This window comes from Phasianus colchicus, chromosome 11 (assembly GCF_987193195.1).
Source record: "Phasianus colchicus chromosome 11, bPhaCol1.hap1.1, whole genome shotgun sequence".
NCBI lineage: Eukaryota > Metazoa > Chordata > Aves > Galliformes > Phasianidae > Phasianus > Phasianus colchicus.
Genome location: NC_143446.1, coordinates 7,736,203 through 7,761,622, shown reverse-complemented (window position 1 = coordinate 7,761,622; position 25,420 = coordinate 7,736,203). Strand labels below are relative to the sequence as shown.

Here is a 25,420-nt window from a genome sequence, read left to right as displayed (position 1 = left end):
GGAGGGATGGTCATCTCCAGTGGTGAGCAACTGAGAATGGTAGTAGGTTTCTTTTGCTGTAGCTGCATCAGAAGGGGTAGATGTGCTCCCTGCCTGAGGAAAGGAACAGGTTGTTGTCAGTGGTTCAGTCTTCGTAGAAGTGAGTCTGACCCAACTGTACAGAATACACGCATGCAGAAGTTTTTGGTCATCTCACCGCTGTCTTGCTGAAAAACCAAAGTCTTGCTTAAACTTCAGACTCAAGTCTATAGATGGTTGTTCCCTTCTACAGGAGTTCTTGTGAATTTCTACTTAAGTGAAAATCCTGTGCATCATAAACAATTGTTTGGGTGCTGCACGTTCCTTTCAAGAGCTCTGCGTTAGCTACTTGATAGCATTTAAGTGTCTAATCCTGGGAGAGCACAGGGAAAAAGTTGCTTTGTTTTACAAGAGAGAAACATGGGGTAAATAGTTCCAGCTATTTAAAAAGGAAGCTATTTATGCAAAGTTCTAGTTTTACTAACAAAAGATTTTTCTTACTGTCCTAGGCTTTTGGGCAGGCCCATACCAATCACAAGAAGGTAGCAGCAGATGGGGAGAGCAGAGAGGAGACCTTGATTCAGGAATCGGCTACCAAGGAAGAGTACTACATGAAGAAGGTTATGGAGCTGCAGACAGAATTGAAGCAGCTCAGAAATGTCCTTGCCAACACCCAGTCTGAAAATGAACGCCTTAATTCTGTTGCACAGGAACTGAAAGAGGTAAGTGAAGGTGAAAAGTGTGTGCCACGGTTAGTATTGTGGTTGTGTTTTCGTATGCTGTGTAAGCAAAACGAGGAAGATTGTTGAGTTGATCGATACCTTCTTTACAGTGACAAAATAGATTGCCTCCCCTGAGATTTCAGCAAGGCACCCATTTCAGCCAAAGCTGTTAATTCAACAGTATGGTAAATCCAGATTTCTGGATTAACGGTAAAGTTTTATATTGTGTTCTCCCTCATGAAAATAACGTTTTTTTACTTTTTCACAGGGTGATTGACTTATTTTCTCAAGGTACCGTTCATTTTTTATTGCTTTAGGATTGACGTTGCCTGTTTCTGATGAGAAATAATCACTGAGATGTTCATTGAACAATGTAATTGTTCATGAAATCTGTAGCTCAAATGGACTATCATTGGTACTGATAGAGGAAAAGATTGTTTTAAGAACTCAACTCATTGCTTAAATGTAGAATGAGTAAGAGTTACATAGACTGTAAACCACAAATGGATGTGGTAAACAATCCACAGTTATTACTCATCAGATTTCTTTGCACCTTTCTTTGAAGCACTTTGTGTTAGTCTCTCCTGGCCCTGGGACAATCAGCTGTAGGTTTTTCTGCCAGAAAAGAAAGTTATCTAAGAGCCCACATCTTAATCTTGATGTATTTCACTAGGTGAAATTGAAAATTAAAAGTGATTTTACTTCTTTAGAGAATAGTTATGTGGATAATATTTGGTAGTGAAATTCATGAGGAAATGAGAAGTCTTATTAAGAGTCTTTCTGGAAAGTGTATGTTACTTTTGTGGGGTTTTGGGGGGTTCAATTGGAATTGGAATGCAACAGAGAAGTAGATTGGGGGTTGGGGATTTGGGGGTGGAGCGTCATAGGTCTTGAAACAAGCCAGTCTAGATCTACTTGAATTTTGTGGGACCTGGCTGTAGGATAATAGAACTGGAATCAATCCACATGCTCTGTTTAGGCAAGCAACCAGTTGCTGCAGGCACACACAGCTCATGTCTTTATTTCCTAACTTTCATTAAGAGCTTTAAAGCTCCTCACCCCAGAGGTGGCATTATGTCCGTAATGGATACAGAGTGCTGCTCTGAGCATGCTGATCGGCAGATTTTGATCCAGCCTGGTGAGTCACTGCAGTTTAAGGTGATTTTTCCTTCTGGATACTGTCATATTTCAGCTACCCAGACATATCTGCTTGGAGCTGCATTTTCCTTTACACAACCCCTGGATGAGCAGGTTTTAGTGTTCCTTCTTGTGCTTTGTCCTTCCACCTCACCCGCTCAGTCTTGTGTGCTCACACATTACACACTTTTTAAGCTTTCTTCTGCTGAAATGGGAAAAATTTGTTTAGTTACTTGAACATAAATTGGTATTGATGATCAGCATTCTGATTGATTCTAAACTTTGAAACTGAACTCAATTAAAAAAAAAAGTTTTAAAAAATATACATAATCAAAACTTAACATGATAAATAATAACCTCTGCAGTTAGGGGTTTCTCTGTAGGTGACTTTGACAACCAGTGACCGCATATTGCTTTGTCATCTCAACGTGTTCTTTCATATCGCCTTCCCTTTTTTAAATCCTAGCTGTTTGTTCTGTAGATAATAAGCTGTGGTGTAGCTGAAGAGGGGAGAAGGACCAAAGAAAGAGCATGAAAACTTGAGTGTGCAAATGAAAACATCTGGGCCAACTGACCATGTGGGTTGTGGAGTTCTTCCTTTTAAGATGTCTATTTGCATTTTGGTTTGAGTTTTCTTCTGATGACTTGCTTTAAGCAACTAGACAAGGTGTGTGAACAGAGGTGCCAGGGTTCTCTTGGTCTGCAAAAAAGCCAAGTCAGCATGGCAATCCTGAGGGACGTGGCTTTTCTTTAGTATAGTGCATCAGAAAGCGACAGAAGTCCAAATAGTTGTGTTCCAGTGGTATTGTTGGGGAGGACATGCACAAGCCTTTTGTGGTGATATATAGATGTAATGGCAAACTAATCTGGAAATATTCTGTGGGGAAAAATTGATGTGAATGTCACGACTCTTCTAAGCTAGTGAGTGAGCAAGGTGAACACTTGTTTTCCCTAGCCCCTGTAGCCATACTTAGCTCTAGCTAGGTTTCATGTTGACATTAGTCCAAAGAAATGCTGTGCATCTTCTTCTGTGAAGAATGCTTTTGTAGTTCAACAGCAAGAAAGTGCTGAGCTGAAAGTGGAATATGACCTACTGTTTTATACCACAGAGATGGAGTGGAAATTCCTTCTGTCAGTATTTCTGACTACCCAGGAAAGGAAAACTGTGGCTCTTCTCCATCTTGTTGCAGAGATTACTTATAGATGGATCTATCCTTTATAATGTGTGTTTTGGAAGTCCTGTATTGCTGCCTATCAAGAGACCTGACTTGCAAGATGTTGAGAGGAATAAGAAAATACTTCTATTGCATCTGTTCTGGATTTAATCCAGAGGAGGAATGTGGAAAATGCTTGATAATGTCTTCTGACTATAGAAAGAGGTCTTCTGTTGGTTTTTTTTGTTCGTTTTGTTCTTTGTTTTTGTTTTTTAAAAAAAGCTATGGAAGGGCTGAAAAGGCAAGAAACTAACAGTGCTGAATCTCAATTTTAGTTCTAACAGATACTTGCTAGTAAGGGCTGGTTGGAAAAGTTATCTACTCTAACACAGCTACCTGATAGGACACAGAATTTCACTGTTGTTGGAGCTTTGCGGAAAAAAATCTCATATGGTGGCACAGGAAGATGGTTAAGTGAACCAGGCAGCAGCTCCACTTGAGTTGCTTCCATCAGTAGTGATGGTGTGGTATGAAAGCAGATGTCACCTTGGATCAGTTGGAAGTTCGTTGGGGATACTGTTGTTCCTTTCAGGTCTTCTCAGGACACTCAAAGTGAATTGGCTTTGGAGTGATGTGTGATGCACCTGGAATTGCTGGAGCAGACACAAGTGGTTTTGACACTTTCTGGTGAATGATCTGTTGAGACAGGTCAGCAGGGTGGTTACAGATGATGAGTTTTACTGCTGTTATTAGCTAGCTCAGCAGCTCCTGTGGCCTGGAGAGTCACTAGAAGGAGTAATTGGTTCTGAGCAATTGCTAATTGCCATGCCTTCTGGATCTTTCATGCCTCCTCTATTTTGGTGGCACCAAAGAAGATTTCATAGCTGACTGATTTGGTTGTTAAATCATGAGGCAGCCATGCCCAAGTATGCAGAAGATGAAAAATAAATGAGCAATTCTTTCCCAGGGAAGCAAAAGGTGTTGTGATTATGTGAACTCAAGAAGGAAATACATTTTTTGTGTGTGTTTGTCTGCATTAGTTATGAAAAGTAGCTGATATACAAATAATGTCAATGTGCTAAATAGCATCTCTGAAGAAATATGAGTTCCTAGTAAAATATGTAGGATTTTATTTCTTCAAGGATATAGAACGAAGTATTTTTCTGAAATTGACATTGAAGAAATTTACTTGTCTTTCATTTTCTTGCATTATACGCTGTATTTTCCTGATTAGTCGTTGACAAGAAAATGTGTATCAAACTGAGGGATAATCTAGACAATGCAGTTCTCTGGCCCTGCTATGCTCATGGGACTGTTTCCCTCTTACAGAGCTGACTTCCCACCTGTGAGTTTTAGGTCCCTTCTGAGCCCAGATATAGTGCTCTAAATAATATATGTATAGAATGACAGTCTTTGATTTGTTACTGTTTTTTAGAACTGTGAATACACAATTGCTGTGTATTCACATTTAACTGTGAATGCGCATTTAAATAATGCTAGAACATACCTAAAGGGTTTGCTCTGAAGTGAGACGTGTAGCTGGAAATCAGCTGAATATGCTCCAAGTGTAAAAGTAGCTGTTAGCAAAAAGATAAAACTCCATTTCTAAAAGCAAAGTGGTGATGCTTCCTTGGAGCAACTTGAAATGTAGTGTGCAGGACTGGATTTCTTATCCTTTAATGTACTGAAAGAATTCAAAGAGTCACAGTGATTTTTTTGTTTGATTTGTGTTTTTATCCACCCTCTTTCGTCTGTGGCTGGAGCCCAGGCAGGGGTGTCTGGGCAGGTGGGCACAGCCATTGCCTGTCTTGTCCCATGCAGGAAGGTCAGTGCAGTGCTAGCAGCACGAGAGCAGCACGCTGCTGTGTGTTGGCCCAGCACACTGCGTGTGGCTCCAGGTGGCAGCTGTTCTCTTCCCACCTTTTGATTTTCATTGATGTTGATTTTTATACTGACAATTTCCTCTTTTATTAAAAAATAATAATGAGAATTCAGTGGGTTTTTTTAATTCTTGTTTTTTTACAAAAAAGTAGTCGTGTGTCATTTTATATCCATTTGAAATAGAACAAAAATCCGTTGTAAAGAAGAGGAATTGTGGAAATCCAGTTGATGTGCTTCGCACGTATTCAAGGAGACATCTGCTCATGATTCTGCTATTGTTGTTGCTCACTGATATATTCAGCAGAAGGATGTTAACAGCAGCGTTTCTCTTGCTGTAATGGCTGCTGCCTAGAGACTCAGAAATGACTTGATGCTGAAAATCAGGAGTTGGAAGGCTCCATTTGAGCACTGTGTGTCTTCAATTGCAGGTTTTAAAGAAACATTAACATAGGTTCTTGTTCTTCTGACACTACATAACTGTGTAGATATGCTTTTCAGTTTAATTGGCAGTTAAGATTCCAGCGTAGTCTATTGTTTGGGAATTAACCTGGTAGCAGGCTTGCAGGGGATCTCCTCATTGTTGTATTATAATTAAATTGCTTTGTGCCCATCAGCACTGCAGTAATAGCAGGCTGAGCCCTTCTCTGTTGTTGTGGCTCCTCGTGACCTTCGTTATGACCTTGGGTTTGCCCGGGGCTTCAAGCAGCAGCAGTGGAGGGAAAAAGTCTGGTATACACAGCTGTAATCTCCTAAAAGATCAAAAATCAATAAGCACAATTAAAGGAGTAGCTGGAAGTGCTCTAATCAGTGGAACAATGGCTTGAAGTTGCTTTACAAAACGTTAATTAAAGAAGCTTGTTCTTTTTTCCATGGAGAGTGAAAATTTCCGCGGGGGTTTGATGGTAGCATAATTTTAGGATGCAGAAGCAGGGAGGTTGCTTTGTTTTCCCTGTGCTTGGCAGTGCTTCCATTAAAGTAGGTGGCTTTTGGCAGTGTTTCCAAGCAAGATTTATTTGGGTCAGATTGGCTTTTTTTGATAATAAGAGCTCTTATTAGTCTGTACCTCAAAGCAGTACTGTAGTATGCTTGGGGAAAAAACATCCTTGGTTTAATCCAGTAGTTTTGCAGTTGATGAATTGAGTTGGGATTTATTTTCAAGTCACATACAGTTGATTTGAAGAGCATGGCTTGTGAGAGAACTTGGTTCAGGCAGAAGCACAAAGCACTGACCAGGGAATGTGCCTGCAGTATTATAAATAGCATTGCTGTACTCCTGCTGCCCTGACAAGTATCTGTTCCTTTTTTTACCCTGTGTTTTGGTTTTCAAGTTTAGTTTGGATGTACTTTACTGGTATGCCTTTTTGACTTTTTTTAGGTGAATAAGTTTAGGATGGTGATGCATCACACGTACCTCCCAGCTCCCCGTCAGTGCCCAGCAGGTCATTGGCAGACAGAGGGAACAGATTTTTAGGCAGCATCAACTGATTTTCTCTTCTCTTTCGTTAGTAAGTGTAGCTACCTCATTAACCCCTACTACTTGTTAGCATTTGTGCCTGCAGGGAGCTGTCTTCTGCTGTTCTGAAAGAGCAAGCGAGACAAACGCCAGGCAGTTAGCATTGGCCTTGACCCAAAGCTGCCTGCCCTCTGTGTGTCAGATTCATACTGATCTGAGCTGTTTCTGATGTTGCCAAGTGTGAAGGAAAAATACTGATCTGAACTACCAGCTACTGAGAAGTCTCAAGCACTGAAATCCAAGCTGCTTCTGTGTGTGACCCCACAGCTTAGGTCTGGAAGCAGGAGAGGTATCCTTGGTTTTCTGTTATCCCAGCTGCAGGAACTGAAAAAAACAAATGACCGATTTCAGCATGTTCAATTAGTGGTTTGGATCTAGCTTTTGAGAATAGCTAAGGAAGATCATACCGTTGGCAGTTATGTGGCCAATGTGAAAACAGACAGTAGCTCCAGGAGCAGTATTTATTGGGTCAATTTATGAGTTACTAGCAATAAAATTGGCAGTGTCAGCACAGGCACAGACATCTGCTTCTAAGAATGGTCTGCTGTCATGATATTTTGCTTTTAAGTGGAGAATCTAGTAAAGAAGAATGGAAACATGCACTTCTTGTGTCTTACGACAGTATGTTTCTGGTGGTTATTCTAACAGAGCTATTTGACCTCAGCCATTTGAGTTCCTCTACTTCTTGGACAAAAGCTCTTGTGGGAGGAGAAACTAGCATGGGGTCAAAGAACAGAGCTTTCTTTGTGGCAAAGGGACTCTTACTGTAGATTTTTATGCAGTGTAGTTTTAGTTTTGATTTATCAAAACACATGTTAGGAAAATAATCCTTTTTATAGAAAGATTTATAGAAGTGATAAGTATCACTGTTATGTGGTCAAAGGCTGATTATAGGTCAGTGACCATATAACAGGCACAGAGCGCAATTTGTGAGTTGGTTATAGGCCAAACAGTATCTTGCCAATTACAGGGATAACACTTCAGCATATTCTGCTGCTCCATCTGAAATGTGTCCTGCAAGGAAGAGGTTGCTGTGGCTTAAATACATTCAGAATGACTGACCTGGTGGTGCTTTGGGCTTTTTGACGCCTTCTGTAGCTGTAAGATAACAGCTGAGAGGGATGAAAGAAATCTCTGGAAACAGCATTTAGTCATTGTTTGAAGATCTAATTGCTGTGTCCCCACATCTGTTTATTTCTGTAAAATACAAGCTAGCTGTGACACACTGTTTGAAGCTCAACTGGGAAAAGGAAAGGAGACTTCATAAATTAGACATGTGAAGTAATTGTATTAAGTCATCTGAATGTTATTAAAGACTGCCCTGCTAAGTGGTAAACAAGACTGCCGAAAGAATATCTGAGCTGCCTGTGTGCTGCTGCTGCTGCTAACTCATAGTTTATCACTTGGAAATCAAAAATGCAGGCTGCGATGCAGCAGCGAAGGTTATGTGTGTGCTGATCCCTCAACGTCATCCTTGTTTGTTGTCTCTGTTCATTTGGTCCTTCTCTTGCCAGAAGTTCTGCCCGTGGTTTAAAAAAATAAAATAAAAAATGAAATAAAAAAATGCACTAGAAACATTTGTGTAGTCCTTGTGCCTGAACGCTTTGATCTGGGAATGCTGAATGATCCTGAGGCCAGATGACAACCACGACCAAAGGTGGGACTGTGCTGTTAGCACATGCTGCACAGGAAAAAGAAGGGTTAAGAAAATGCTCTTATCCAGAATTGCAGTATAACGCTTACTGTATCCATCAGTGGCACAGCTCCCTGCTGCTGAATGCTTGAGTGCTTTTGATGCCCCATACAGCAGGGGCAAGGCTGCTGCTTCCATGAGCAAGTGGTAACTCGTATACTTTACCCTTAAGGCCTCTGTAGGTATTCTATAATATTACCACATTTTCCTTTATTTTGTTGTGCTTTGTATAAAGGAGTACCACTTCCATAATCCACACGTGAGCAAAATCTTTCATATTACCTTTGCTGCTTATAAAGTGGTATCATTAATTTAGATTAATAACTCCTTTGGGATTTACTTCATTAAAACTGTTTGAAGCAGTGATGGAGCTCTGAGCTAGTGGTTTTGAGGTGATTGTATCTCAGTGGGATTAGGTAGTGTGAAGTAAGCACTTTCCACATCCAGGAGGTGTGGCACTGTGAAAGTAAGCCACTAATATCAGGAGTATAAATTTAGCCAAAGCTTTTATCTCATACTTTACATATAAATTAACTGTGGCCAAATTAAGGCAGTAGGGATTCTCTAGTCTTTTGATAGCTGAATTAACTTCAACGTTTTGTAAATGTTATTTTAATTGTGAATTGTTTCAAGTCTGACAGATCTGTGGAATCCAGTGCTGAAGTCATATAGGCTTCTGGCACGATGCTGCAGCGTGCTGGTATGAATCTGCCCAATAGAGTGACACTGTTGGGAACAGCTAATGGAAACTCTAAAGCAGGCCTTTAATACTGGAGTAAGAGTCATGAGTAAGAACATAAACAAGCCTCCTACAGACCTTGTAACAGAGCAGGGAAGGCTTTAATTAACAGGAGAAGCTTGTGCTTTGGATTATTGAAAGTATGTGGTTTGTGGATGTTTCTGATGAGGCCAGCTTAGCACTGGTATGCTGTAGGTGTGAGCGGCACAGAGCATAGCATGGAGATGCCTTCCAGTGCCATTGAAGCAGGAGTGTTTTGGCCACTGATTATCGTGATTGACAGAAGGCTGAAATCTGAAAGCAGAAATAATTTGATCGACGAGACAAGCAGTAGAAGTTACCATTGAGCTAGAAGTGTATTAGAAAATGCTAAGCTGTATTTGAACTGGGTGAGGAATAAGAGATTCCTCAGGGCCCAGTGAGGAGCCCCAGGCCCATCTTAGTGTCCCTGTGGCTTCTGCACCGTTTCCTCACACCGCCAGGGCTCCTGTGTCGAGCTGTGGGCCTGCTCTGCTGTTTGTGCTTCCCAGCTCTTCCTCAGAGCCAGGCTAAGCCTCACTGGCCCTTCTGCACAGCGGAGATGACAGCTCCCCAGACTCTTAGCTGGCCTCCAAAGAGTTAAGTACGTTCTATGTGGCAGTGAAGGACATGGAAAGCTGCCAAGCATTTAGATTTGGGATTTGAAAAGCAGCTGGAGTTTAACTGCTCTTAGCAAGCAGTCCAGTGCAGGAAGGGGGAGACTGTAATAATAATGTTGCACAGCGCCATTCATAATGCTATCATTAACTTTGGGCCAGTGTTTTCCAGCCAGGTTCCCATGCTGAGCTGAGGCTCAGAGCTGAGGTGCCCTTAGCCACCAACCGCAGACATTAACCCTGCTGTTACCCAGATGGGCAGGGCTTAGAATGTGTGCAGTGCTTTGAACAGGTTGGTAGCAAACTGCTAAGTAACAGGACATGCATGCTGCAGCAAGGCTAGGTCCTGACTGAGTAACTCTGAGAGACTCAAACTGCCCCAGGATACACTGTGGCAGCAGACTAAACTCAGGTTTCTCTAGTATTGTGCAGAAAAGAAGTTCTGTGGTAGGGCATTTCCTCGATGTTGCAATAAACCCATCCTTAGTGTCACAACTTCACAAAGCTTTGTGTAATGGTTTGCAAAAAAATGAATAAATCTTGAGCTCAGTGCATTAGTGCTGGGGCACCACCCTACTAATCACTGCTAAAGAAAGTCTCAGACATGCCCATGCTAAGATGCTTCATCATGGGGGTGTTATGGGAGGACAAGTTTGGTTCTTGTGCATTTTTGCTACCGCAGTTTCAATATAGCTGTGTGTCTTCCATTAATATTTCACAGAGTGGTGTGCTTTCTCAGCTACTGGCCTTTATTTCTCTGCTTTCCGTGGGAAGGTAAATGTGTTGTGAGTTACACCTATTCCATCTAGTCTTTCTTAACACTCATGATTTTTGTTCCCTGCAGGATATTTTTCATCGAGTTCAGCCTGTTTGTGCTTAGAAAGACTTGGCATGTCTCATGTGAATCAGAGCTCTTCAGAGCCTTTCCTAGCCCAAATAAAACAAAAACCAGCAACTTCTGCTTGGAAGGGGGAATCAGGTCAGATTCACTCACTGAAGTAGCTCCTAATACATAAGGCTGGTACAACTGGCCCAAGTGTGGGTAAACCTCAAAAGAGGGAAGATTTATCTATTTATCCATCTGCTGTAAGCTCTCTTACCATGAGTTGTAGAACAACCCAGAAAGCCAACACACGTGTTCTCAGTCTGTATTTAGGAGGCTTGTGTCGTGCTTCTGAGATATGTGACTGGGCAGAGCTGCCTCAGCAACCTCTGTTCATAGTTCAAATTCCTGTGAGAGCAAGGAGGACAAGTGGTATCCTGATGGGCTTTGAGCTTCTTGAGTACTTTAGTCTGCAGCTACCACTGCAGGATTTTTTTTATTCCTAATTCAAAAGTGAAATGATATTCCTGAGAAGCACCTGGGAAGTGAGGCTTTGAATGGGATATGAGTCATCTTTCTTGAGGCTTTTCTTGGCTTATTAATTTTTTCTTTATGAAAAGGGATTAAAGCTTGGCTTCACTTTTGAAAACACACAAAATGCTGTTCTGCTTCTGAGTGACCGCAGTGCTCTGCCTTTCTCTTTCCTTTCCCTGTTTGCATCAGCTTCTGTCAGTAATAGCAGCAAGGCCTACGAAGTTTAGCAGTTTTTTAGCAGATATTCCATGTCACCTTATGAATTGTAACAAAAGAGCAGAGGAGTCTCAATTACAAGTTTAGCCTAATATCTGTTTTTTTTCCAGTGGGTTTCTGTAAACAAGACAGCAAAAACATTTTCTATAGATTCTTGAAAGCATATAGATCTACTAGTGCAAACATGACTTTCTATACTGGTCTGTCTTTTGTAATATCTCTTTTGAACATATCTGTGTTGTAAAACTCTTCTGAGAGCATCTTAGTTTTCCTGGCAGTTTGAAGAAGAGTGCACCAGTTCTGTGTACAGAATCCATGCAGGATAAGGTAACAGAGTTGCATGTATAGCTGGAAGCAAAGAACGTGTATCCAGGTGAAACAGCCTTGGCGTTTCTCTGCCTCTAAAAAGAGGAACTGGTTCTGGCTGCAATTTGCCCTTGCCAGATTTTAAGCAGCTCTATTGAACTGATTTAAGGGCCCCACTGAGAGGCTTTCTCTGAGTCAAAGCCGAGAAGGAAAAAATGCCAAAGACAAGCTTTCCAGCAGCAGGATCAGGGTGGTGTATAGCCTTGGGTGTCACCGCTTCAGGGTCTAGTTTGTGTGATCCATGCTTTTCTGGGCAGGCTGGGGGAGTCTTTTGTGTATGGAGAATATTCTCTGGGTTAACTAGTTAAGGGGCTTTGCCAGGTGAGCAGACACTCAGCAGAGTTTTATGGCCATCAGCATCCACATAGTGATAGTGGTGCTTTGTAAATGCTGTATTAATTGCTTAGGGTGGAGATCTGACTTTCTGTATATCTAAGAGCCTAGCCAGGCATGCCTTGTGTTTCAGCTCCGTCTTTACTCCTAACCTGTGTTATTTAGGGCACAGGAGGAAGGATCCACCAAGGCACTGCAGCAGCAAGAAATGCTGTAATCACAGAAAGGTTCTGGTTTAAACTTATTTGTAGGTCATCTCACCTTTTCTGTGGACTTGAAGAATGTAAAACAACACTTGTGAGAAGATGTGCAATGTACAAGTGTCTGTCTTTAAATACTGAATACTGTTTGGCATACAGATAATATAAACAACTGTTTAAAAAGAAATCTTCACTATAATGTGAAATAGCATTGCACTGATTTAACCTTGCAGCTTGCAAGCATGCACATTTATCTGACAAGAAAATGCTAAGCGCAGAGTGAAGCTACAGTGAGCTAAATAGACAATGAATCTTGGTTATATCTTCCTTCTCTGCTCAGGAAACAAGGGAGTTATTTTTAAATCTGCCCTTCCTGTACTGAAACAGAGTGATTTTTTTTTTTTTCCATGTGCTAGACAGAGCATGACAATACTTTCACATTAAATAATGAGCTCCTAGTGCTGCTCTGAATTAAACAGACAGGATTGGACAGAAACTCTTCTTTATCCAAATGAGAATGGCTCCAATAATTTTTCCAGGCATTGACCTCTGCAAAGATTAGGTCATCCATGGACAAACGGAAGCAAGGCAACCTGAATGGTGGCTGGGGAGAGAAGCTCTGTGGGAGGTCTGCCACTGCATTCCCTTGCTCAGGAATGGGGAGAATTACAGAGAAGAGCTCCTAATTTGTGTGAAACGTGGACTGATGTGAAGGCATTTTGCAGTCTTAACAGTTAAACAGTTTGGATTGTCAGGCTGGAGGCTCTTACTGCCAAAGGTGAGAGGTCTCAGCTCTCAAAGAGGAATTTAGGACATGCATTCATGTCAGTCTGTAGCCTTCAGCTGCCGTGGCGTGGTTTGCTGTAGCTCTGAGTTTGTGCAAAGGTAGAGCCAATACCAGCTCACAGAAACTTGGAAACTTCAGGAACGTTTAACTTGGTAAATAATTCTGCGGCTTTGGTTTTGAACCTAGACTCTGCAGTTAAGGTTTCATTAGACTCTAGGTTTTTTGGTTTTTTGCTTTTTTGCTGGAAGCTGAGTTTGCCAGGAAGCTTCCAGGTGGAATCACAGGGTGAGTCTTAGCCTTGGCTTGGTTTTGCAGCAACATTCTCTAACCACAAAGCAAAAAACATCTGTATTGGAGGAACTGTCTGGATTATGCGCTGCTGTGGTTGAGAATCAGTAGAGAAATGTGATGCACGCTTGGCAGAGTCTCACTTGCATTATGTACAGTAGCGTCTCCTTTCAGTGATTAATGTTTATTTTTGCTTCTCAGTGTGCTGGGAATTAGTGCTCTTTTCTTTGTTGCTAAAAATAAGCAGGCAAGTTTATATAGTCTAATGTTTATCTGACTTGAGAGTCAACTGTAAATTAATTTGTCTTATAGTTGCAGGTAGTTCTGAGGTTGTGTTCAGAACATGCCAGATACAAGTCTTGGCATAGGCTCCCACACAAACGTTTCCTTTATCTTATAGTTCTGTCAGTGCCAGTTGATACCTGTGCTGTATTTCTATTTCCTGCAGCACACTCACAAGGGTACTTGGACCTTAATTTACCCATTTGTGTAGACACTACTGCTGACTTTCTTGTTTCTATCAATATAGAGAACACTAAAGGAATCTGAATTTATGTGGACTGTAACCTAAATAATTGAATTGTCTGGAGTTATCTGAATCTCCTTCTCTTGTGAAAACCCCTTCTCATTTAAGTGTTGATGGAGGCAGGCATTGACTTCCAAACTGGCAAAATTTCATCTGTTGCTTACAGTCAGTGAGACAACATAGGTATGAATGCTGATCTACCACCTTGCTTGTTAACTTTTGAGTCAAAGGTGGAGTGGGAATTTGTAAGAGGTAAGAAAACAAAATCTAGCTACTGTGACTGGGTTTCCCTATAATTTTACTGACTGGGGGAAGAGTTTCTGTTTGAATAGAATAGAAGTAATTGATTAGTGCAATAAGGAAAAATGAACATTTGAAATGTTACTGTGGCAGATCAAATCTCCCTCACTTTGCGGTTTGCTTTTCCAGGCCAATCAGAATGTGGAGATCCAAAGGGCCCGCCTGCGAGATGATATTAAGGAATATAAATTCCGGGAAGCCCGTTTGCTGCAAGACTACACTGAGCTTGAAGAAGAAAACATCTGTCTCCAGAAACAAGTGTCTGTGCTGAAGCAAAATCAGGCAAGTGTTTCAAAATAGTGAGCATTGCTCTCGTAGCACTAGTTAATTCCTGTGTCACAGCCTGGTTCCATCTCCTTGTTTGAACAGACACTTCTTTTCCATATGTATATTATTTTTGAGACTACAAACTCAAAAACTTCAGTACAAAGAGTTGTTCCAAAAATGTTGAAGGTTTTTCTGGCTGTTTCTGCACAGCTGTGAGGTTGTGTTGCTTTATTTTGAGGTCCAAGTCTTTCCATGGCCTTCTTTCCCTTTGTTGGAAGTAGAATTTTTCCAGCTGTGCTTTGTTACTTGGTTCAATCTTTTCCCTGCACTTTTCTGTCAGTACTTACTATCCATTCTCCTCTACCATGTCTGTAACTGGATGTATTTCTGAACATAGATTTATATTGCTGCTTAGTGCTTGCATTACCTGCCTGGTTCTGTTCTTCTTCTCATCTGGCTGCTTTCATTAAATGTGAACTACAGATATGGTTACTCTATCAGTATCAGATAAGGTGCTATCAGACCTTACCTGAAAAGTCACAGCTGGGCTGTCTTTGTGATCATGGAAAAGAAAACTACATTTTTGGAACAACTCAGGAATTTCCCTCAGTTATCATTTCTGGAGATAATTAAATTAAACATGGTCTTCGGCCCAATTCACTATTTTTATGCTTCGGGTCCCTGTTCATCCCATTGTTTAAGCAAAATTCACTGTTCAATTGAGAGAATAGTATAGTATTCCTGAAATGAAAGGATTCTGAGGTCAGCTGTAGCTTTGATACAATCTGTTGTGGCGAGCACTTCGTAAAAGCTTTCCTTGTTTTGTTTTGTTTTTAATTAATTCTCCTCCTGTGTTCTGATTGAAAGCTGCTCTGCCAAGTGAGGTTGAATGTACTTCACTTATTTCCATGTGAACCTTTGTCAGTGTTTGCCTCTTTGACCTCACTGTGCCCAAAAGAAGGTTCCAGGTTGTGCCTGTTCTCACCTGCATATACTTGGTCTAATTAAGCCTGCTGGGGTGCTTTGACATCATGTGGTAGGGATGAAGGAGCAATTATGCTCTACATGCAGACTAGAAGAGATAGTGATCTCATAAATTCTGGTCTATACAGCTGGTTGCTTTTAATTTTTACTATTTTTGTCTCATTCATCCTTTTAGGAGAAGCAGGTGAAAGTTCCCAGCTCTGTCTTCACATTCTAAAATAATGATATTCAAGAATGCTGTCTCTCTGGGTTGAGCCAAATTTAACCTCAGATGTTATCTTGTCAGTTGCTAGTAATTACTGACTACTTTTTGGTATTCTGGAACCTTTAAAAATATTCTGCAGTCTTAGATATTTGAGCTCACTGGGCATATTTAGAACCTAGGGTTAATTTTTTACATGGCAGTGCAATATTTTGTTTTATACCTTGTCATTATCCTACTTGATGAATTTTATTAAGCTTTAGTAATTCCACTGGCATAACTAGAAGAATCCATCAAGTTTTCCCAGACTTAAGTTGCCAGACTGAATTAGTATGATTGGATCCTGTTTTTTAAATTGTGTGTTTCAGCACTTATGCATATTGGCACCTGAATTTTCTTTTATAGCTAGCAAAAAGTAGTCATATAATTTAGCATGGTTTCTTTGTTCAAGGTAAGGAAGGATATTCTTTAATCTTTTTTTTTTCCCAAGAGATTCAAAAGCTTACACTTATGTTTGTGGTCATAATTTCAGTGCATTTAAAAAAAAATGCAGTCTTACAGGTAAAAACTTCTAGCATCCTGTAAGATGTCATTTAGCTGTCTGAGTTGTAGCCCTGACAATGATGTGCTGCTGGAACAACGATGGCAGAAATAATAGAACATTGTATTTTGAAAGTATAAAAGCAGAGTTTGATTGCTAGGTGCATCCCCCCAGTGTTAAGCCCAATGACATATACTAAAAGTAATGCAGGAGAGAATCAGAAGCATAGCTTAGGGGGACTCTGTTTCAGAAATGTTGAGACAAAATTTGTGGGAAGGCTGATCAGGGAATCTGTTAATCAAACACAAGAAAAGTTTGCATAATGTGCTAGGAAAGCCTGTTTTGTGATGCCTCTGTATCACACATTGCATCTTCCAGCTATCTTAATTAAGTTGGAGTCAATCAACTCAGTTGACAGTTTGGATAGAAATTTTATTCTGTGGTGTCTGTGAAGGTAAGCAGGCAGTGATTACATGACAGTGCAGCAACAAGACCTCAGAGAAAGAATTATTTCCTTCTCACCAATTCAGTAAAATCAAACATTCAGAAGTAAAAGTACTCAGTGCTTTGCAGGCAGACGTTTTCATTAGCAGTTTTTTCCCTATTCGTGTCTTTTCAGGTGGAGTTTGAAGGTCTGAAACATGAAATCAAAAGACTTGAGGAGGAAACAGAATTTCTCAACAGCCAGCTGGAAGATGCCATCCGGCTGAAGGAGATCTCTGAACGTCAGCTGGAAGAGGCCTTGGAGACGCTGAAGACGGAGCGAGAGCAGAAGAACAACCTTCGTAAGGAGCTGTCTCACTATATGAACATCAACGACTCCATGTACAACAGTCACCTGAACATCTCTTTGGATGGTCTGAAGTTCAGTGATGAAGCCACGGAGCCCAATAATGACGAAATCATGAATGGATTTGAACAAAATTGCCTCAGCAAACACAGCAATGGCAAGAACAATACATCAACCCCCAAGAAAAATGAAGGCTTCCCCCCAGCCCCAAGTCTGGTTTCAGATCTTCTCAGTGAATTAAACATTTCTGAAATCCAGAAGCTGAAACAACAGCTTGTGCAGGTAAGCATGTTCTCTAAACAACTGTGTACTTACAAATAAATTCTAGAGTTCATTCAGATTGGAATTTCAGTCTTCTCAATATTTTAGGGGGACACCTTACAGTATGAATTGTATTTCTGAAATCTTTGGTTGCTTTAGAACACAGCTGTCCAGGCTTTTGGCTTGCCTGGCCCACATTGAGTGAACAAGTATTGTTTTGGGCTGCATATAAAATACGTAATATAATTAATGTATACAAGTGACAAAATCTCTTTAATATATTTTTGATTAAAACATAAAAGAGGGCAACAAAAACATAAACTAGCTGGTTGGACACCTATGCTTTAGAATTTGAGGATGTTAAATGTTTGGCAGCGTAAAATCTACATTCTGGTATTTTTTAATTATTATTAAAAGAAGCTAAATTTGGTCATGTTTTGTTTGGTGGAATGTTAGAATGCAATATATGCTCTGTCCTCTATGTTACTTGTAGCAAGAAACTTAATAGTGTAAGTATTTTGTTAAAAAAAATGGATAGCTATTCCAGTCACCTTCATCAAAAGGAGTTTTGCACAATGATATCTGTTTTCTGTAATTATTTTTAAAATTACAGGTTTTTAATTGGTGCCAAGCATTTCTTGTTATGTATGTTCTTTCAGGAGGTTGCAGAGCATGAAACCAAGTACATATTTCTGTTGCTGAGAAAAGTTTTAAGGTCATTTTGTATTTTTTTTTTTTTTTAAGAGCCCTATTAGAAAAAAACATTGTGGAAAAATGGATTTCTTTCAAAATGAGAACTTTCTGAGGAGAATCTTCAAAACTTTCAGTGTTTCTGAGACTTTGCATTCTGGACTGTCCTATGTTTGTGATAACTTTCTCTTAGGCCAATTTGGAAAATATTTTAATGGAACTCTGAGCTCCCACTTTTGACTAATTGCTTGCTGTCTTATATTTACTTGAAAATTTGTATTATAACAGTAACAGTAAATTTTAGCTTATCTTCAGCTGTGAGCATGTTTTTACAAAGAAATGCCCATTTTAGAATGAAAATAAGATATTTGGGGAGAAGCACAGCTTGGAATAGTTCCTTGGTGTTATGTTGTTTTTTCTTTTTCTGAGTACATGAAATAGCCTTTTCAATAATGTGCATATGATCAGGCTTCTGTAACCGTGTGGACCTCGACCTAAGTTGCTATCTCTTAAAATAAAGCCACTTAAGTGAAAAAGTTTCCTTTACGTGGTTGTCTCTGTTCATGTGTTTCAGATGGAAAGAGAAAAAGTGAATTTGTTAACGACACTACAGGAATCTCAGAAACAGCTGGAAAACACACGGGGGGCCCTCTCAGAGCAGCATGAGAAAGTTGGCAGACTTACTGAAAACCTGAATGCAATGAAGAAGCTCCAGGTCAGCAAGGAGCGTCAGTCTGCCCTGGACAACGAGAAGGACCGAGACAGCCATGAAGATGGAGATTATTACGAAGTTGACATCAATGGACCAGAGATCCTGGAGTGCAAATACAAAGTGGCTGTGGCAGAGATCACTGACCTAAAAGAAGAACTTAAAAATCTTAAGGCCAAATACAAAGAATGTGAGTCTAAGTATGAGGAAGAGAAGAGTAGATATGAGACCGAGAGCCAAGCTCTTACGGAAAAGATTGCGTTGTTAGAAAAATCCAGTAGGCATGATAGAGAGCAAGTGGCCAGACTGGAAAAGGAGCTGAAGAAAGTCAGTGATGTTGCTGGAGAAACACAGGGCAGTCTCAGTGTGGCCCAAGATGAACTAGTCACCTTCAGTGAGGAGCTGGCCAATTTATACCACCATGTCTGCATGTGCAACAATGAAACTCCAAATAGAGTGATGCTGGATTACTACAAAGAAGGCAAAGGAGGACGCAGTAGTCCAGAGGCCAAGGGAAGGAGGTCTCCTATTCTTCTCTCTAAAGGGCTGTTAACCATTGATCTAGGAAAGGCAGAGAATGGAAGTGGTGACAGCAGCCCATCTCCAGTGTCATCTCTGCCATCTCCTGTGTCAGATCCTCGGAAGGAACCGATGAACATTTACAACTTGATAGCTATAATCCGTGATCAGATCAAACACCTGCAAGCTGCTGTGGACAGAACAACTGAGTTGTCCAGGCAGCGTGTTGCCACTCAAGAACTTGGGCCAGTGGTGGACAAAGACAAGGAAGCTCTCATGGAAGAAATCCTGAAGTTGAAGTCCTTGTTGAGCACCAAGAGAGAGCAGATAGCAACTCTGAGAACTGTGCTCAAGGCCAACAAACAGGTCAGTGGGTCTTACAGATGTGATGGTTATAGGCTCAGGTCATAAATACAGCAGAGTTTATCTTTGAGGACATACTGCTGTTTCTTAAACTCAGAGGAGTTTTTCTTCCTGATACCTGTAGGGAAGCAGGCTGAGAAGAGACAAGCTGTTTCAGGAGAGCTGCACAGCTTCAGTACTGTGAAGCTGAGCACTGGAGCTGTAGATGGCTTTTGGCTGTCATGTACTCATGAGAGTTTTTCTTTAGATATAGATTGAAGCTACCTAATGTGGATTGTATCAGATTATATTCAATAAACATAAAATGAAGAAAGAAGTTATTTTCTATTTGAGAGAATTCTAGAGTTCTTAAGCTTATGTCCTCTCTTAAATTGCAAAGTAAAATAAAGTTTTCCAAAATGAGCATGTGATACAAGAACGTGGTAAAAATAACAAGGTTGAAAGGTAAAATCAGTCTTTGGTGGTTGGACTGTGCCATGCATATTTGCAAGGCAGCGGTATAAATAACTTGCACTAAGGGACTGTGACATGCTTTGTTGTCTCCTGTAAAGTAATACAAGTACAGCATTGTGTAAGAAATACATATGTACTGTCAGCTTTCTTTTTTACTGTATTTTAATATAAAGTTATTCCATAATGTAAGATAAGCAAAATGCTCTAAGTGCAAGTTATGGATGGATGTGTGTAAATATAGATATGCTAGACATTTTTGTTCTTTGTGTTGAAGTATGTAATGCCTACTTTTATTTCAGTAGTTAGAGCTAGGCATTACTAAATGTATACTTCATAACTTCCTAGATGCTGATGCATGTTGGTGGGAGCAGGAGCCCCCCTTATGTTCCATCTCTTTCCAATGCTCAAGGATGAAATTTGATTTAATCTGTTCAAGAGAAGTTGACCAGAAGTTTAAAATCCCAGTACTAAGTAAATGCTTAATTATGTGAAGTGGTGAAGTGTCCCATTAACTGCTATGTTTCTGTTCTTCTTGGTAAATGATAGACTGCAGAGGTAGCTCTTGCCAACTTAAAAAGCAAGTATGAAAATGAGAAAGCTATGGTTACGGAGACAATGATGAAGCTGCGAAATGAGCTGAAGGCTTTGAAAGAAGATGCTGCTACCTTTTCTTCCCTGAGAGCAATGTTTGCTACAAGGTAAAGAATATCTGAACGCTGCAAAATATGTCATTCGTTGCTTGTGTGGGGGAACAGCTGAGCATCCTGGCCACAAGCAGCAAAGCTGCCCATGCAGTAAGTGGCTGGGTGGGGTTTCCTTTTCCACATTCATTGCTTACAGTGTTTGTCTGCAATGTGTTCTTGTTGGCAAGGAAAATACTAGGATTATAGTATGCTGCTACAAAACAGTAATTTGATGTGGGGTTATTTAAGTAATCTGAGTTATTGTCCCTACTGACCATTATCCCTGGTTCTTGAAGTCCTTAAAGCTGAGGACTGACATTTATCAATGCTAAATAAGTGATTCTTATTCAATGAAGATTTCACTCTGCTTGACCTGGAGCAATCAAGAAAAACAAACAAAGATGCTGGCAAACACAAATGTGCATTGTTAGGTTGTCTGATCTGCAGTTGGCATCTCTTATTTCATTTACCACTGTGAACTCAACAGGGTCATCAGAACTTGCTTCTGCTCCTTAGTTGTGCTTTGTGGTGTTAGCAGATAATACATACTTGCTGACACATGCACTGTACAAGTGAGAAATTCATTTTGATGTTTGTGTTGCTTACTGCTACTCCCATTGATTTCTTTAAAAATTGACATGTTTCTCTTTGAGTAGCAAAGTTGAAGTAGCAAACTTATTAGAGAATGCAGCTCTCACAGCTAAGGAATGTGCAGTTGCCTCCTGTGTGCAAAAAATCCTGGAAACCAAACCAAAGCAAACAAACAAAAAGAAAACAACAAAAAACAATGAGAAATAAAGAAAAAGCTTCATCTAAAAGTTGTCTGTCCCAGCTTGGTGCCGTTCAAAGGGACATCCCTAACAATGTTCCTGTGCCTGTATATAACGGCACTGCCTGAAGGAGATGGAGAAAAGAGTGACTATAAAGGCAGCTGGTGAATTAACCTAGACATTTGCTTTTAAGATAACCCAAAGGAATGGGACAGTCTGAGTGTGCTGCATGCTGTATGGTTCTCTGCATTCTCTAATGTGTGTGTGTATATACATTTTTAAACATATAATGTTTTCTTTCTATCATCTGCTAATAAGTACTACAATAGGGAATCACAAGGATGTTTGTTACGATTCCTGAGGCTTTTCTGTATCTTTTTTTGTGGAGGTGGTTCTGCAGCAGCATGAATGTCCCTTGAGTGACCACAGGCTTCCTGGTGATTCAGTCTTCCTCAGCAGTATCTTTGTGTATGAGTAAGATTGGAAAGGCGAAATGTAAACTAAGGAAGCTGAAGATGGAGTTGTGTCACCTCATTATGCTGGAAAAAGCAAAGCCCTGCACAGCATGCATCTGTCCTTCTCTCCTTTTCTGGAGTGTGATCTAATATGCAGAACTTGCAATCTCTTTGTTAGCTGTAGATAGCTTGAAGCTGAGAGGAAAGGAAAAAATACACTATTGGCTTTCAGTTATTTTTCCTAGATGCAGACAGCTAGCTGCCTGTGTTTTCCTACATGTTAATTCTGCTGCCTCAGTGGATTAGTGTGAATGTGGTTTGGAGAGGAAGAATTGTCAGAGAAATACGAGAGGAATCATTCTTTCCCTGCCTTGTTTCAGTGTGCTGTCATCTAGAGGTCGATTTTGTCCTTTTACTGAAAAGGGTTCCATGGCATGAGGAAGGCAGAATAGAAGTTCTTGTTAAAGGAAGAGACTGAAGAGCTCAGTGCCAGAGTTCTTGCAGGGAGCTGTGTGTGATTACAGGCAGGAATGGGCACTGTCTAGGAATGCACAGCCGACCTCTCTGCCTGAATGAACAGTAAGCATTTCTGAACTTCTGTTCTACATAGTAACTGTAGTGAAAGCAATCAGAGGCCAAGAGCAAATCAGGACTCACAAAGCTGAGGTTGGAATGAGTGGAAACCTCTTCCACCGACCTTTCATCTTGTGAGCACTTGTGTTGCTGGTCACTGCAGCTGGGCCTTTGTACTCTGCCTCTAGCCTGTTGCAAAGAGAGTGAGGAACTGCTGATTGCTTGCTGCATGCCTGGTGTTTCAGTGGCTCTCAAGACTTACTGCTGCAGGTAGGGCACTGTCACTCCTTTTCGCCTTGGCCTCTGGTCAGAGAGGTGTAGTAGCCTGATGGTTGGCTGTGTGCATTTCTCTGCAGTGGCTGCTTCATGTAAGCCTTCATTTCAGGTAAGGTAGGGAAGGGGTACTCCTAGGTGCTAGGGCAGAGACGACTCCAAAAAGTTTTTGAAGTTCATATTTAAAGAGCACCTAAAATCTGAAGTATTAACAGCCCAATTTATTTCCCTGCCATCGCAAACAGCTAATGGAGCATGTATTAAGCACCATCAGTCTCATTCCTGTCAGCAGAGATGAGTAACAAGTGCTGGGTCCCTTGCCCCACCATACTCATTTCAGTGTTTTATGTTTGACTGTGGGATGAAGCAGACAGCTGCGTACACCTGTGTTTTCCACAGAAAACCAACCATTTTGTAGAATGCAAGAGAACTGTAACAATGATGTGAGTTGAAGATGGAGCGTGAATAGAATAACTGACCTAATTTCCTTTTTAAACTAGAGTAATCTTACTAATGTGACAATGCTGCCAGCTATTTTTAAAAAGTAATAAAAATGCAGTAAGACCTGAGGCTGGAGACAAAGGAAAGCTTGCAAAACACAGATTAATAGCTTCCAGCATTAAAGGAGCTATTGAGAGACTGTTGGGGCATTCTAGACAACACCGGAAGCCTAAAATTAAGCTGTCACACAAAGGAATAAATCAAGATATGCACAATGTACTATGGAAGTGCATTCAGTAGCTCTGCTGTTGAAGTCCAGATTTTCTTAATCAGCACACCTCTCCCTGTTGTAGGTACAGATGGGCTGAAAGCACTGGGAGCTGGTTTCAAATCTGCCTGATAGAGCTGGAAATGAAATTTACCTGCTTAATGAGACTGCAACAGCTCTTGCAGTCACTGTATTGCAATCAAATACTTTGGTATTTTGTTACTAAATTCTCCAGGAAAAAAAAAAAAAAGATGCAATAATTACTCTGTTAAAAAAAACTTGAAGAGAAGTTGAACTTTTTTTTTGCTTTTCTTTCTTGAATAGGTTTACACTTGCTAACAGGAGTCCTTGGTGGTGCAAAATATAAATAAACAGCAAGGTCTGATGCATGTTAGGGTGTGAGGGTTCATTAGGGTGCAGCCTTCAGCTTCATTACAAGGTATGCATACGTACTTCTTTCTCTTTCATGGATGCCACCTGGTTCCTGTGCTTTACCTGTTATCTGAAGCAGCTGTTTGAAAGAATATTTCCCAAGGAATTTTTCTTAAAACTCTTCACACAAAACAAAATAAATTATGGCTGCCTTTCTGATCCCTGTAAGGGTGAGGTTCATCTCAGTACTATTAATCATGTAAAAACTAGGTTGTGCCAAAGTGAGTTTTCAAGGCTGTCTCTAAAGTCAACAGACAGAGATTGCCACTTCCCAGGAACGATTAATCAGGATGTAGAATAAACATCTGAGGGCACTGGCTGAGTCCTTATTGAAGTTCCTAGATCTATTCCTTGATAGAAAAGGAGAACTCTGACTGAACCTGCTTTAGCAGAGAGGTTGGACTTGATGATCTCAGAGGTCCAACCCCTATGACTGTGTGATCTTCACCCCTCTGCAAAAAGACAGGATTCTGCAGTTTGCTGTTCACGTTTCTGTTCCAGAGGCTGAGAACAAGCAAGGACAATAAGAGAACAGGCATTTCTCGTTCCTCTGAAATAAAGATAAAACACTGAGAAATCCTGCAGAAGCCCGAGGTTTTTACAAGTAGAGAACAAATGTGCCCAGATGTAACTAATGGCTATCCCCACACCCTACTGTTTTCATAAACAGTAAATAAAGGGAGAGACAAGCTTGGCAACAAGTCAGCAATGAGGAACAAGTGACGAATGTTAGAATGTACTGGAAAGAGTGGCAGGATGTAATATGAGATGAAAATTGCAAGCTAGTGAATGTAGTGAAGAAGCAAAGCTATGGCTACAAGAAACTAGCTGCTCTTCATTAATGGAGAGTTTTTCAAATGAATAAACTGTGTCAGATTGTTTTTTCCAAGTATCCAAAGTATTTGGGAAAGTATTCCTGTGTTCTTGATCATCAAGGGGCTGCAGAATATGAAGCTTAAAGAAGCAGATAGCAGTGTAGTCTTCACCGGATTGAGAATATAGCTAAAGGGGCTTCATGTTGGACTCCACACAGTAGAATATTGAGCTTGTCTAAAAATATCCTGTAGGATAAATACTCAGAGGAATCAGACACTGAAAATGGGACTTTGAAAATTTTCAGAATGTGAATCCCAGACAGGAGTAAGAGTTTGTGTCCTGTTCCTGCTGCTCAACCCAGAGCTGATGAGGGATGACTGGAAAGTCTGGGCTGTGACGTATGAGGGCAGGACTGAAGCATTCAGCTGTGTTACCCACAGAAGAAGACATAAGTAATATCTTATTCATAGTGGTTGATGCCCTGTGCCTGCCTGTCATTGTTCAAAGGCATTTGGATAATGGATAACGCCCTTAACAGAATGACTAAATTTCTGGTTAGCTCTGAAGTGGTCAGGCAGTTGGACTGGATGATCCTTGTAGGTCTTTTCCAGCAGAACTATTCTTAACAGTCATGTTTATAACACTAACATAACTGTAACATTAACTCTAGACTCTACATAGTATGACAATTAAAATGCCTAATGCAAGTAATACTGGATATGTCAGCACTCAGCCTTGGTGAAGGCATTCCCTGTAGATAAATCCCGGACCTGAGTTGCAGCAATGAGTTCAGTCTTCTCTCAGATATCTTTCAAAGTAACTGTGTCCACCCCACGAGTTCCTGGTGCCCTGGTGCTTTGTTTGAAGCCCAGTAATGCTGAATGTTGAGGAGAGCAGAACACAGCAGATATCCCTGTGCTGTAGGCATTTGGGGTAAAGATGACGCCAGCTCTTGGCTTGCAGCTTGGTCTGCCCCTTTGTTTTTAATCAAATTATGAAGTGGGTTATTTGAAAATACCTTATATGGGAATACCACGGCAGCAGCTATTTGTATCTGTAGTCTTC

At 40.6% G+C, this 25,420-nt stretch overlaps 1 protein-coding gene across 3 annotated transcripts in view; it reads left to right on the top strand.

The window, feature by feature from the left end:
* Positions 1-25,420, top strand: part of BICD2 (BICD cargo adaptor 2) — a 79,067-nt gene that overhangs the window by 43,195 nt on the left and 10,452 nt on the right. For all 3 annotated transcript variants that reach the window (XM_031608443.2, XM_031608437.2, XM_031608429.2), the window contains exons 2-6: positions 528-740; positions 13,995-14,147; positions 16,479-16,931; positions 18,175-19,194; positions 20,191-20,342. In XM_031608443.2, the coding sequence (XP_031464303.2) occupies positions 528-740; positions 13,995-14,147; positions 16,479-16,931; positions 18,175-19,194; positions 20,191-20,342 (1,991 nt within the window). The remainder of the gene's footprint in view (positions 1-527; positions 741-13,994; positions 14,148-16,478; positions 16,932-18,174; positions 19,195-20,190; positions 20,343-25,420) is intronic.